The sequence below is a fragment of the Electrophorus electricus genome, chromosome 7 (assembly GCF_041902795.1).
Source record: "Electrophorus electricus isolate QZ-2024a chromosome 7, ASM4190279v1, whole genome shotgun sequence".
NCBI classification, from domain to species: domain Eukaryota; kingdom Metazoa; phylum Chordata; class Actinopteri; order Gymnotiformes; family Gymnotidae; genus Electrophorus; species Electrophorus electricus.
In genome coordinates, this window is record NC_137503.1 from 12731784 (window position 1) to 12746629 (window position 14846).

Genomic DNA, 14846 nt, shown 5'->3' on the forward strand with positions numbered 1-14846 from the left:
GTGTTACAGTGCTTTTTTTTCGGATACCCAGCCCATTCGAAGTTAGCTCACCGTTGAAATGCTCGAGAGCTGTCTTCACTTAATTTTGTAACGAGCATTTTAAGTGTTTGTGCCGTTTGACGGAACATTTGTGAATCATAACCTGCCATTCTAACCGGCGGTCTGAGAGAATTACGCGAACATTACAGTTTTTTCCGGGACGCACAAGCCCCTTCGGATTTCTTTTTGGCGCGTCGTAGGTAGTTGTCAAATCCAGCTTGAGGTCTATTCTCCCCGGCTCCCTCCCCTTGCTCCTGCGCCATCCTTCTCCTCATTCCCTCTCCCAACGGCAGAGGTCGCTTGGCATTTCATATGGAACGGACGAACTGTTGGCAGTGAGCGCATGGGTACATTCTCCTACTACATGACAAAGCAGAGAGAGAGAGAGAGAGAGAGCGCCAGTGGGAAAATAGATCAATACTAAATCCAACAAACTGCGTTACCGTGATAGGATGTCAACGTTTCATTAAAAAAAACCAAAAAACTTAAATGCACTAGTTGTCAAGTTGCAGTAGGTTCATATTCAGAAAGCGGCTGTCTATGCGGACTGCATTTTCCTTGCCTATAAAAGTGAACTTTTAGTCGCATTTTGTCCGCGTACGCTTCTAGTTAGAAAACTATACTCAGGTATCGTTGCACGAACTGTTTTTGCCGAAGCAAAAACCGCGAACGGATGTGAGGAAAGAGTGCTTGGAGAGAGACTCAACCCCTTTTTCTTTCAATCGTTCTGTTTCTTTTTGTTTGGGTTAACAATAGAGCGAGAGAGAGCAGAGGGAGAGAGAGAGAGAGAGAGAGAGAGAGAGAGAGAGAGAGAGGACGAGGACTCACAGACGCTGAACCTGTTTTCATGCCTTCAGTCTAGCGGAGCGGGCGATGGATGTGAGATTTTATCCTGCACCCCCTTCAAGCGTGGGCTCCTGTACATTACCTACTGATTCCAGCCTCGCCTCTCTGGACTATTATCACTGCAACAAGGTAATTACCCAAACAGCAAGGCTTTGTTTCTTTACGCGCCAGATTACTTTTCTTTTCCTTCTATTTTCCCCCCCAAATAATATACCATGCGTCAACGTTGCGCAGCCGCGTCTATATGTGCAGATGGTGAAAGCATGGATTCTCAGTTTATTGCTTAGAGGTTAATTTCACGTTTTAGTTCGTTCGTAACCTCGCATGAGGCGCAAGCATCCCGCGTAGGGCAACGCGTAGTTGGGACGAGTGGGCGAAAACGTCCAAACTTAGTTGCATCTCCTGGGAATGGTTGAGGACAACGCAAGCACTTGCTCCTCTTCATTGGCTAATTGATGCCACAGCGAAAACAAGGATGGGTGGCTGAAGGTGAGAAAGCGCTGCTAGAGTTTGTCCACCATAGGCGCAGTGCCAGCTCTTCCCAGCGAGGAGATGGAGCGCTCTTTGCTATTACAAAATGCATGAGCGGGATTCAAATACGGGCGTAGCAGAATGTGTGCCTCCCCACCCCCCGTACGTAAGGCATTCTTTTTTTTTTTTTTTTTAGAACAGTATTTGCTACAGAATTTTGATAGCTATGTTTCTTGTTGATACAACTACACCCCTCTGAACGGCGCTACAGTGACGGAGTTGGGTTTCCACGTGTTAGAGCAGTCCACTAATTAATTACCTCGGAGCCTAATTACTAGTGGGCAGCCAGTTAATCAGATTCGCTTTTGATCAAAATGCCACTGGATAAATGAGACACCACAAAAACTGACCTACAACCTTGCTTTGCCTGCGGATGCCTGTGCTGTTTTATAATTTTAATATTACTTTGTTACCCAGTAGGTATCGTACGTATTATATTTCACTATCACAATACTCGCTGCATTATTATATTATTATTATTATTATTATTTATGAAGATGTATTCAGTTTAAAATCGTGTCACCCCGATGTAAACTTTTAGTTATAGCTACTTTGTAGATTTGCACATGCCTTCTTGATAGGTAGCCATCACGAAGCTTAATGCATTTCAGCTATCAACTGAGAATAGATGTATGTGATCTAAGAGTATATCGCCGCAAGTGCTTTAAGCCAAGCCGGGCTCACAGCTGTAAGTAATTTAAATACCTTCTAAGGTGGCTTTCTAACTTGGATGAGTTTGCTACTGTAACATGCACAAAAAAGCCATAGAGGCGCACTCTCTCTCGAGCCACTTAATATTACATTCACTACGCTTTTATTTCCAATTTTATGTTCATGACACTTAAGACTGAAAAAGTTCGGAGAAGAAATTTGAAAGCTGGCGGGTTTTTAACGATTCTTTTGATGTGCAGCGAATGACTGCACCTGTCATCAAACGTCGACCAAAGGCAAATTCGAACTAAATATGCTTTAACATGGTGATGGGTCTGCTTGATATTGGTAGTTTTTCGTGTAACTGTAAAAACTGAGGCGCACGTACATTTGGCTTTGAAGTACGCTTTTGCAGAGCGTTTTTTTTAATTTCAGAAACAGTGAGTCTTGTCATCGCACTAAAATTGCAGGCAGATTTCAGTAGCACTTCAAAATATGTGAAACGTTACTGTCTACTATCAAATCTTTCAAATAGCTTTCCCCCCGAATAAGTTAAAAAATCGATTCCAGCCCATGCATCATATAGAGCTCTGCATGTAGCAACGACTATGCCCATGCTTTATAAGATATTCAAGATGGTGCAGCGTTTTGTTTTTTTTGTTTTTTTAACCTGTTCTGACCAATTAACATTGGTTTGCATGAATATTACACTAGAGGTGTTTAAGAGATTTTCAAATTTGCATGTTCTGTTATCTAAGAAGCAATCAAGTGTGACAACTAATGAATTGTTTGCAACATGCATGGCATGGTGATGAGTCCGGTTAAGTCCACATTCTAAGCACCAAAGACTTGGCAGAAAGGCCTTTGTGATAGGAAACGTTTTTCACAAAGGCTCTTTGCTGTTTGCTTTACTGAATGAATTAAGTTGTGACAGTGGTCTGTGGTTCGTTCTGGCGATTTCGCTGCTTGCGGAGCATGCTGGTCGTTTCTGAGGGAGTTAGCATAACCACATCCAATCTGGTCTGTGAAGCATGCATTGACCATTCGATTGAAATCTCTACCACAAAGTAGTTACATTTGGACTTCGCAAAGCAACAGATAATATTGAGTGCAGCAGATGGAATGCTAGATAAAGGGGAACAAAGAAAGAAAATGAGCTCTAACACTGGGTGACTAAGCTAGAAGTGAACTAATATAGGGTACTCCGTAGAAGGAAGGCCTTGATGTATGACTCACATTGCTTCGCTTTCCACCCTGTGGCATTACTTCCCCATCTCGTCTGTAAGAAACTCATAATTTGGTGATGTGTGTTTATAGAAGTATGTCACAGAGTTTAGCTTGTGGCTCAGGAGCATATGGAAAAGATCAGCTAGCAAGCCTGCAAGAGTACAGTACGCCGACTCCATATGCCGAAAAATGATCTTATACAAGTGGACGTTATGCAACAAATTTGAAGGGAAACGTCTGCTCCCTTGGCCACAATGGCTGTCTTTATGCAGCCCTGCATTAATATCATAAAACGCTCACAATGGGCCAGCGTGGCCTGTGGAAGGCTGTCGTGCGGGTGCATAATAGCAGCCAGCATGGAGGCACTCACCGGGACTCTGCAGCGCACCATGAGCCGGAAACGGTTCTGAAGAGCTAGGCCTTTCATTTCCTGCTGCGGGCATGCTTAGGCCCTGCTTAGGCGGCGCTGTCCCCACTGCCGCGGTACGCGCGCTGGGGAGCAGCCCGTCATGGCACCCCAAGAAACCCTGGAGCTAGGCGCAGAAAGTGGAGTTCCTATCTACGACAGAGCTTCAGCAGCCCGGGCCTCCTCTCGCACTGCCCCGGTTGAGCTGCACGCCATAGACGCTGACGAACCTAGCGCATTGCTCAGCGCAATGGGAACAACAGAATACCTGCCGAGAACTGTCTGCGCCTGGGTGGGAGTGACAAAACCACAGCCATGAAACAAAGGAACAGATTGGGGCTTGTATTTTCAAATGCTTCAGGCTTGTGTTTTTGAAACAATTTAGTCTTCAGTAGGGGCTTACCGCAAACAGCACCTATTTGCATTCGTCTTCTAGCAAAAGACATTACAAAATGCTCCAAATGCCAGCAAAGTGGGAATCCATTCTAACATCTTGTGACATAGATCGCATGCCCATGTGCCCACTGTGAGCAGCCGGCCCGGGCTTCATGGGGACGGTATGGGATTGATGCATTGCGATTTGGTGAAGGGCACATGCATTTCCCATTCATGTCATTTCCTCCCAGTGAATCGAGTAATCTGCAGAGTGGCATTAACTGAAGTGCAGTGACCCGCAGGCCCCGCTGTCTTTTTCTGGTCTTTATGGCGATGCACTCCGCTCAATTTATGAGTGAAATTACACCTTATCCAGGCTCGCTCTCCGACCACGAGATGGCTGGAATAGGGGGGCTAGCTGACAGTCAGATCATCTTGGCCACCATTTTATGCAGTGGTACATGAGGAAGCTGTTACCATTGAGTGGTAGAGGAAGGCCAGCGAGAGTCAGTGATAAGCTGCACAGTCCCCCACATATGCCCCTAAATTCATTTTCTATACTGTTGTGAGTCATACTCACTTTTTTAATAATCTGTCTGTCTCTCTCTTTGTCTTTCTCTCTCTGTGTCTCTTTTTCACCATCTCCTCTTTGCTCTCTCTCTCTCTCTTTTTCTCATGAGTGGGTGTATTGTTTGTCAAGCATACTCTCTATGCATTCCTCTGGTAAAAGGCCATCTCTTCATAAATGCATGTTTTTGTCCATAGAATATTTGCTGAATGCATTATGACTTGTGCGTAGCCTGTGGCCCATTGACTTCATTAAAAACTGAAGCTGGATAGGTTATGAGAAGCTGGCCCCTTGCCAACCCCATTGTAAAGTATCAAAAACATTACAACGCAAATACTAAAATTAAAGCAGACATACATAGTTGGTATATGGTTGCATTTGCCAAACTCAAAAATATGCACGAAAGTTTCAGAGCATACTGAACCACTTTTAGTTATTACCAAAGATACATAAGACATAGATTGGCAGTACAAAAGTTTTTAAAACCATAAATGATAGAACTTTAATCAAATCTGAAGGGATAATATACTCCAATATGACATGCAGGAAAACTACATCATATGCAATATGCATTTTTGTTTCATTGGATGGACTAATGGAAGTTATTAAACATCTGCGAACTTTGGGTGCACTGCTGAACCATGTACCACTGGCTAACTGTGCAAACAGAATTTAAAGCATATGGCCCAGTTTCTTTAATCAGCATAAAGTTAGACCAAACTTTAAGTGACAGTCATAAACTTTTTAACCCATTTTAAACTCCATTTTCATTCTGAATCCAAGATCAGTGAGTGGGTGGTTGATGGTATGTTATCTGTTACATACCTGATGACTATAAAAGACCTTAATTCATTTAAGTAGATTGTGAGGCCCCATTATCTTTTTCACACTGTACAATCTCTCTCTCTCTCTCTCTCTCTCTCTCTCTCTCTCTCATGCTTTCTTTCTCTCGCTCTCTCTCTTGCCAGCTCTCTCTTTCTCTCTCTCTAGCTTTTACTCAGCCGCTTAAACCAACTAAAAATAACTCCTAGGCAGTGCAATTACTGGAAATGGGTTGCAGAGTGGGTGAATCTAGGAGTGCAAGTGCCTGGCTTGAACAAGACTTAAAAACAAAATCAATACGGAACAGCAAAGCACCCTCACTATATACTGTAAGTAAATGAATGAAGGAATGAATGAATAAAGAAAGAAATGTAGTAAAAATGTTTCTATTTGTCTCTGTGTACATGTGCAATGTTTTCAGATTGGTGAGAGCCCCTGAGCCAGAGTCTGTGGAGCATGAGATTTGCTCAGGTGTACAACACTGATTTAACACTGGTGTGCCACAGAGCCTCATGCATGCACACGCCAGGCATACAAAAGCACGATAGCAACTGAGAACTTCTTTCAATTTTTATTTTCTTGACATACACTGACGTACTTTAACTTCAGTATTTTATTATTTTCTTTCTCCAAAATTTCCCTCACCCTTCGCGTCCGGACGCTCGTAGCCGCATGAGCTGCCCCAGCAGGCAGTTGCCCTGCCGCTCAGGACTTCTCGCCCAGACTGAACGCCCTCTCAGTCTTGTTCACGCCATGCGTACAACCTTCTTTTTCCCACGACTCAGCCTCCGCAGAGATGCCAGACGCGAAACGAACGGTGAAGCCGGCGGCAGCGCGCCCTGAGCGCAGAGCATCTTCAGGCTGCACCGAGCCATCCGCTTTTCCTGCTGACTGGACAGACGCAGGCGTATGGCAGTGGTGTTCTCCTAACTCAAGACCAGGCTCAGGACCGAACTGTGCATGTCAAAAAGCAGGGCGCACGCCACCACGGGCAGTGGAGGGGGGAGGGGGGGAGGAGGATCAGCTCTGGTGGAGATATTTACAAGTATGACATAAGTCACCGAAAGTTCTGCACGCGTGAAAATCATTCGTCTCCAAGAACACTGAAGACTGGATAAAAAGCTAAAAATACTTGTAAAATATATATACCTAAACAAAATTACATGTTGTCACTTTCTTGCAGTGAGAAAAATGATTCTTTTCACACACACACACAGACACACTATATATATATATATATATATATATATATATATATATATATATGAAGCAACATCTAGGGAGTAAGTGCAGTGTACTGTAGCAGAAGATGTAGAAAATTGCAGTGAAGTTCACAAGGTTTCCACACACCTGTATATGAAAGGTATTTTCTAAGTTGTATTTAATTAAACCATTTACTGCTGGCATACTGTGCATCAGTGCTGAGGAGGGGAAATGCGAAATGCTACGATGTGTACCCCGTGCCTGGTGAGATCTCACACTGCATGAGTCAGAGCTGTGTAGTGGGGCTTGTGTGTGTGTGTGTGTGTGTGTGTGTGTGTGTGTCAGTCAAAGCTAGTACACTCTGACACTTGTCTTGCTGGTGTGTGATGCGGGGCTAGTGCAGACCGCATGGGTCATTGAGCCTCAGCGTGTCTACAGCATTGATCCCTTTCAATTCCTAGGTGCCTTTTTCTAAATGGAAAGATTTCTCAGGCTGTCAATCACCGTTTGAGGCATGATTAATAAAATAAGGAACATAATAGCATAATAGAATCTTGTTGTGTTTATTGCAGTGAATGATTTTTTTTTTAAAAACTGCATTTATAAAAGGCAAAACAGCTCAGAAAGTATAACAAGGCCACATTCATGCAAAGCACTAAATCATTATAATTCATTATTATATTTGCTACTGTGAGAGGCATGAAAGAGAGAAATTCAGAAATTCCTCGCTTCTCATAAACAAATGCAGGGATATATACATCCATATAGGCTCAGTAGTGTGGTAAACGTAGCCGCTGTTTTTTAAGCCCTGTCAGCAGCAGTGGGAGTGCTAGCCTAGCAGCGCGCTAATTGGCCTTGGCAGAAAGCTGGAGCAGGAGCTCTTGTGAAGGGGGGAGCTTTGAATGGCTGCTGGCTGGACGCTGAATAGCACGCTGCTTCACTAATGCACACCGTAAATAATAATGATGCCTGTACGTGCCAGACTTCGGTCGAAAAAGCTCCCCGAAATGGGCGAGGTGAAAAGAAAGGTCTCCTCGTCTGTGGAGATGCCAAGACCATTTGAGAGAGGCTCTGACAGCCTGTAATGTACTACAGCACTTCCAGGTGCTGCAAGAAGAACTTGACTGTTCCTTCTGAGGGTGTTTTCTATTGTGTAATTTTTTGTGTTGCTTTTTTTTCCTTGTTGTTGATTGTGTGTGTGTGTGTGTGTGTGTATGTGTGTGTGTTTTCGTACTGTAGGTTTTTTTTCATTCATTAAGTAAACCCTTGTGCTCCAGTCATAATAGCTTTAATTGTCAGCTTGTTTTCGAAGTTGCGAGGGAAACGATAAGGGCAGAGCAGCGGGGAAAGCACATCCATGCCAGCGTCCTTAAGGACCGTCTGGCGGTGACCTCACAACGAACCACCAAAGGCGACCGTACGAAGCCATATTAATCGTGATCCTCTTCAGTGCTTGGCACTTTGATCAGGATGAGGGTTTTGATGTGGGCCGGCATTTCCTACCCATTTACATTAGAAAAACGGCGGTGTGCTGTGCTGCTCAACACCCCCCTCCCCCGACATCAGGAAGTGGTGGTGGGTTTAGCAGAAGCTACCAGCCTCCATCCGTCCGATCGCATCATATTTCTGCTCCTCATTATATCGATGGGGGGGGTGGGTTAACCTCGGTGGGTAAGGGAGTGGATTATTTATTTATTTTTTTGTCTGGGGTGCATTATTTTTCAAGGGCCTGTAATGTCAATCAGCGCGGTGGAAACCTAAGAGGAAGGAATGGCGGGTTATGGGGGCGGGATGGGGTGGAGTGACGGATTGTTCAGGGGGCACGTTCTTTTTCAGCAGACTATAACGTCAATCAGCAGAGTGGAAACCCAAAATGAGCCCTGCCACCAGATGTTGCCGCTCTCCGACTGTCACTTGAAAGACAGAGGTTTATTGTTCTAGAGCGCCCGGCGTGGTTCAGAACTTAGAACCCATAAACTGCTGACTGATGCTGCTCTCCGCACATGCCTAAAAGCCAAACAAGGGCTCAACTGTGTCGCCCCTCGAGAAAATCATGTGTGAAATGCGTCGAAATAAAAGTGTTTCTGTTTTGCATTATCGTCAGTTTTTCTGGCGCGCCAGTAAACAAGACCGGCGCATCAGCCATGAGGCGGACAGTGCTCCTCATGCTGCAGCATTTCAAAATGGCGCCAAAGCACATCAAAAGCCGCACTGCACGTTCATTTCCGTCACAGGCAGAGTCATTGTGTTGTATGCACCGGCACTATGGCGTCTTGTGTAAGTCTGAAATAGGAAATAACTTTGCGGCAGCAGAGTCTCAGCCAAACAGGATGGCATCTCACAGTTAGCACAGTTTCTTTGTCACCCACGTGTATGTGGTTTTCAGTATTGCACTTTTTGGTCAGGAAGTGTTTTAACCCCTGAACTAGCGCGTTTGTTTGTGTGTGTGTATGCTCATAATATGAAGATGAGAACAGTTGGAGGGATGAAGACCGAATCCTAGGCATCACTCTGCCTGTGTGGTTTTCATCTGCTTTTTATAAGATCTGGATGTTTTAAACCTCTCCCAACTACATCCAAGTAAAATCAAGCAGCCAGAGATTTGGGGCTAATCAGATGGTCATGGTTTTGTTGATGGTCGAACGTCCAAAATACTTCCTGGCCCATACTACACCATTTGTCACACCTTGACAGATGTGGTGAACTGTAGAGTTTTGATATAAAGTGGCCATCTTCCACAGGAAGTCCAAAGAGAAAACCCAAAGGCCTGCGCTAAAATGCAGTGCGTCATTGATTCCATTACAGATGCGCTTCTGCTGAAATTAAAGCACCTGAGATGGTAGGAAAAAGAGGAAATGCCAGTGGCAGCAGAGGGCTGGAGCGTTACACAGGGAAACGGAATTACCGCGCAGTGGGCTGATCCCAAGCCGGGCACCAGGGATGTTCACTTAACGCAGGAGGGCCGACGTTTATGCTGATTGGTTGCCGGCTGTTCAGTGGCACTGTAGTGGCAGCGAAGCCGGGGGCATGGTCCTAGTCAAACTACGCAAGTAATGCGAGACAGGACTCCTCGCGAGAGAACGTTGCTACGCTCGCTCTTTCCCACTACGCGATATATGGTGTCGGGATCGGCTTTCAGAAAAGAGAAAAAAAAAAATCCCGCCGGCACTCCTTCGCCGACGACATCGCACAGGCCAGCATACTTTGTTTTCTTCCCTACAAAGAAAAAAAGTGGTGTTCTCACCATCGTGCTGCTCTGATGAGGGACTTTTTAAAGGAAGCATTACATAAATACAATGAAAGGGCTTGCATTATTTTTAGCCCTCCCGCTTCGGTGCAGACCTTTCTGATCTGTGGCTTTCCAGTGAGACCTGCAAACGGTGTAGTTCAAGCTTTAGAATGCAGCCTTGCTCAGAGACGTCTGTTCGGGGCGCAAGGAGACATTTACCTTTAGGGTTGTTTCTCCCCCGGTAAAGGGCAACGTCTTGTTTTTCCTCGGTATTTTGCAGCGTACTCCCTTACTCTAAATCTAAACATGACCACAGTTGAAATTATACAAACCTGTATCACAATCAAAAAGTTTTAAACGTCTTTGCAAAATGTACGTTTTCACCAGGGGGGGCTGAATGAAGCCTTCTGGGCACTGGGTACATATACTATGAAGAACAGAATTCAAAACAAAACGTTGTGCATTTGATATATTTATGTGCTGGCTCCAGTATACACTTTGATGTGTACCTTACCATTTAGGAAATTAGTTTCCATTAGTTTTACTTCTAACACACACACACACACACACACACACACAGCAAAACATACGCATCACGGTTTTCACCTGGGAGGGTCCAAAGCAGATGTTTACGTCTACTCCCCAGCAGTGGCTGTACATATGCATTCAAGGAAATTCTGCTATGACTATATATATATATATATATATATATATATATATATATATGTGTGTGTGTGTGTGTGTGTGTGTGTGTATGTGTATATATGTGTGTATATGTATGTATATATATATATATATATATATATATATACACACAATAGTTGGAGCTGTTCTTTACTGAGAGCTCAAACAAGGAATATTAATTTAGAGTTTTACAAAACGTGCTATACAACCAAAGCGGTGCAAGCATGTAGCTCCCAGTGATGTGGCGTTTGGTGAAGTGTAGCTCCGGGATTTCTAACAACTTTGGCACTTTTACAGCTTGGACCGCCGGAAGGGAAAGAGACAACGTTGTATTTGAAAATTAATTGTGTGAGATTTTCACAGCGCCAGCAATAGATTGTAGCTTTCTTTACCTTGAAGTGGTTTACCATGAGGTGTTTGAATCCCATAGCATTACCATGAAATAGCTGCATGTAGTATTAGCATGAAGTAGCAGATGACATTGATGTAGTTTTATGTGAGTTATTTTGGTAACTTGCTGTGGTCACTTAACAGAAAGTAGTTCAAGAGTGTGAAATACACTGCCATCAACCTCTTTTATCAGGAAATGAAGAGAGGGAAGATAGCCCGGAGTAATAAAAAAAGAAACAATTTCATGGAGTTTGACTACCTGTAATATGGAGAAGTTTCACTTGGGCTGGTTGTTGCTGATATTGTATCTGCCCTGATTATCAGAACATTTGACTGAGAGCAGAGGGGGAGACGGCGTCCCCGTGTGAGAGACATGTGGAGAGCGTCTCTGTGCGAGACACGAGAGCATCCCTGTGTGCGCTGGCACAGGGAGCTGGAGCTGAGGCTAATGGCTAACGGAGAATCAAGCGCACAGTTTGTGAGGCCAGCTGAACTGTGACCAACAGCTTTCTCCCAGAGGGCTTTGAGGTGCCAAGAGCAGCCAACCTGGGGTGAAGCAGCGTCTGCTCCTAATGACAACAACTTCCCCGGCTCTCCGCGGACGCACGGGACAGGCCGGAATGAGAAGGCTGCTTAGTGCAGCACATTCCCCGTGTTCTCATCCCCGCGTGGCATTCCTAAGAAGTGGAGATACAGCTCCGAAGACTCCGTCAGCTAAGCAAGTGGATATGGGATAAATAAACAGTGCAAGAGAGTGGTATAGATGGAAGGGAGGAATGCAGTGGCTGGTTTTATTGAAAGAGAGAGAGGGAGAGCGAGTGTGTGCGTGTGTGTGCGCGCGCGCGTGTGTGTGCGCGCGCGTGTGTGTGCATGCAGGGCTGGGCAAACACAGGCAGTTGTCTTAGCTTTCTATGGCATGTCCTGAGCAAACAGTGGCAGAGTTGGCTGGCTTTAAGCCCAGCTTAGGATAGCCCTGGGGCCTCCAGGAGGAGCTACCCTCAGGACCCTCACACACACACACACGCTCAATTATGTCTGCATGTCCCTACACACACACACACACACACACACACACACACATATATATACACTTTTCTCCATATACACACATGCAATTCAATACCCACATACATGTACTATAATGTACTTTACATATCATAGCCAAAGAGCATAACTAAGACAGCATAACCTGCCACTCATCACCTCCCTAGTTACTGTATCGCTTTCTAGAATTTGGTCCCAGGATTGCTCATGTCACGATGTCACGTTTTCAGCTCCTGCTGAGATCTCTCGTGACGTGCTGACATGAAAATCCCCTTTTTACTGCAACAGACAGTTTACAATATTCTTGCAGTCTTTCGAGATGACTGTCCTGTGTGTGAACTTTGAGATGTGCCAGGGACCCTCCCAGCCAGAATCACCTCGCATTTCCTGGAACATATGAATGACTTCAGTTTTCTAAATTAGCTATCTGCTAAATACAGATATATTTTTTTTTGTTTATGGATTCATTCCTTTTCTTCATCCCACCAAGACTGTGGAGCTGTGTTTGTCTGTGTGTGTGTGTGTGTGTGTGTGTGTGTGTGTCAGTGTGGAATGTGATGTGGTGTTGTAGCAGAGATAATGTACGATCACAGTGCAAACAGAGAGCTCTCTCATTCCAGCTCACTCCTAATCACTTCTAATCTTTGACACAAAGACACTGGAATCTGTCCTCTCTCTCTCTCTCTCTCTCTCTCTCTCTCTCTCTCTCTCTCTCTCTCTCTTCTTCTTCTTCTTCTTCTCTCTCTCTCTTCTACCTCTCTATCTTCTTTTCCCCATGTGTGAATGGTTGGGTGACAGATTGAGGGGTATGTGGGTTGCAGTTAGTAATCACATACAGCATAAAGGCACTATGGCAAAGGAACTGACGACTGCCTTTATCATAGCCCCTGCATGTTGGAAAAGCCATTTAGTACAGTTTCACTCAATTGCAGGCTAGATAGGTTTTTGTTAGTACTGAAAGAAGGTGCCTATGAAGACATTTTACCGAGAATTTATGGACTACATTGTCTAGTTTGTGTTATTGCCTGGATGCTTTAATATTATTAAGGGTCTTGTATACATTTCTATTGTGTATAAAGATTAATTATTACCAATAAACGGGTTGTTTTGATTATCTTCACAGACTGGAAGAAAATGTATTACATTAAATGGAAAGAGAGAGAAAATGAATGTTGATTATGTAGTGGGATTATAAAAATGCTTTGCTGGTCATGACTGTAGCCTCAGGACTATTCCTGGGGGCATATAGTCATATTCAAATTACCTCCAAATATGCGGGAGTGTGTTTTGTTTGTAATCAGTAAATTGCATAATCGGCTACAGGCTTTGAGGAAAGGAAAGCCCTGTGTTGACACTGTTGTCTTAATATTTCTTCCTTTCTTTCTATTGTAATTTGAATTTGACTATTGCTCATCGTTGCTGCAGAAGTAAACCCAGCCTGCTTTTCTCTCTTTTTCTGTGATTTAAATTCCAGTTGATCAGGTGAATCCCCTGCCCCTTCTCACTGTACGATCACAACAGGCAGCTACAGCACCAAAACCGATCTGTGCTCTGTAATTAGCCCACGACTCCACGCAAACCCTCTCCACCACTGTTTTATTCTTTCCTCTTACTAGCCCGTGCTCGCCCTAACCTCTGACCCCGGTGAAAACGAGATTAAAATGTTTGTTTTTCCATACGGGGCCAGGGCGCGCGGCAACGCGCCGCGTTAGCCCGCCCGCGCGGGCGGTGAAGGTGCGGGCGATACGCCGCACCGCCAGGAGGGATTTTTCCGAGACGGCTGATGGGTAAAGCCAGATGATGGCGTGAAACGTACCGCCTGCCCTTTGCCCCTGTTTTGCCGGTCGGTTGCTGGGAAGCGGGTCTGCACCAGCTCGTGTCCTCGCCGCGCCGGGGTGCACCCCCGCTGAGGTGCAGGAAAGCACAGCACCCACAGCAGGGTGAGCTGGACGCCCCGCGCAGATTGAGAGTTTATTTTTAAAAGATCGCTTCCGGGGGAGTATAGTGCAGTTGAATATTTGAATCATTTCTTGTTATGGTTTTAATTGAGTTTAGAAGTTTGTCCCCCTTCTTTGGAAGGTTTGGCTATCAAAGTGATTTCTCCTTTGTCATTGATGTGTGGTTGGGTTGTAAACTCTTAATGAGGCCCTGGGCCGTTTCCTGTGCCACACTATACTGGAAACTGTGAAGCATTTCTGTGAAGAAAAAAAACAAAACCTGACTTTAGGCGAAAAATGTTTATTTATAGTAAAACACTAAATGTTGCCCTCATCACCAATATGCCACGGAGTCTCGGTACTGACAGCATCACAGGTTTTCCCTTATTGACATGTCAGAACGGGAGGTAACCATTAAATTCCCATTTCTTCAGGAAAAGAACACGACCCCAGTCGTAACATAAGGAAAATTAAAGGTGGAAGTGTGCAAACAATTGCAGCCCCGCTTTAATGACGGAGCACGCCCCCACCCTCCCCGAGCGAAGAGAAGGGGCCGACTAAGAGCAGGGTAGAGGCCCCTCTCTAATAACAAGGACGCCAGGGCCGTATCTTGTGTGTTCAAATAGACCTCAGGAATTTTAAGAGGCAAGAACTGCAAGCTCAGATCTGAATGAGAAGGCGCTCTGTTCGGTCAGCGACGGCCCGTTAAATACAGGGCCTTACCTCTGCGCCTCTCATACCTCTTTGCTTTGAGCCATTTACTTAGCCTATGCCATTTAATGCAAGCCATTGTTGCGTTTATCAAGGGCTCTAAAATAAACATAAAACCGAGCCTGCGGCTTCTGAAGGGCCTTGCGTATTTACTGGACCAACATGTCGGTTCCCATGGCGCGC

General features: G+C 44.9%; 1 protein-coding gene and 1 long non-coding RNA gene across 3 annotated transcripts in view; both read left to right on the plus strand.

Moving 5' to 3' along the window:
* Window positions 1-409: 409 nt before the first annotated feature.
* tox2 (TOX high mobility group box family member 2) overlaps window positions 410-14846 on the plus strand; it is an 88578-nt gene continuing 74141 nt past the window's right edge. Inside the window, exon 1 of one of the 2 annotated variants that reach the window (XM_027000698.3) lies at window positions 410-1014. In XM_027000698.3, coding sequence (XP_026856499.1) covers window positions 913-1014 — 102 coding nt within the window. In that variant the 5' untranslated portion in view covers window positions 410-912. The remainder of the gene's footprint in view (window positions 1015-14846) is intronic. The other variant, XM_027000699.3, reaches the window with a different exon arrangement.
* LOC145658710 (uncharacterized) lies at window positions 1022-6734 on the plus strand. The gene is made up of 2 exons (XR_014124497.1): window positions 1022-1832; window positions 5612-6734. It is a non-coding gene; the product is annotated as an uncharacterized LOC145658710 (long non-coding RNA).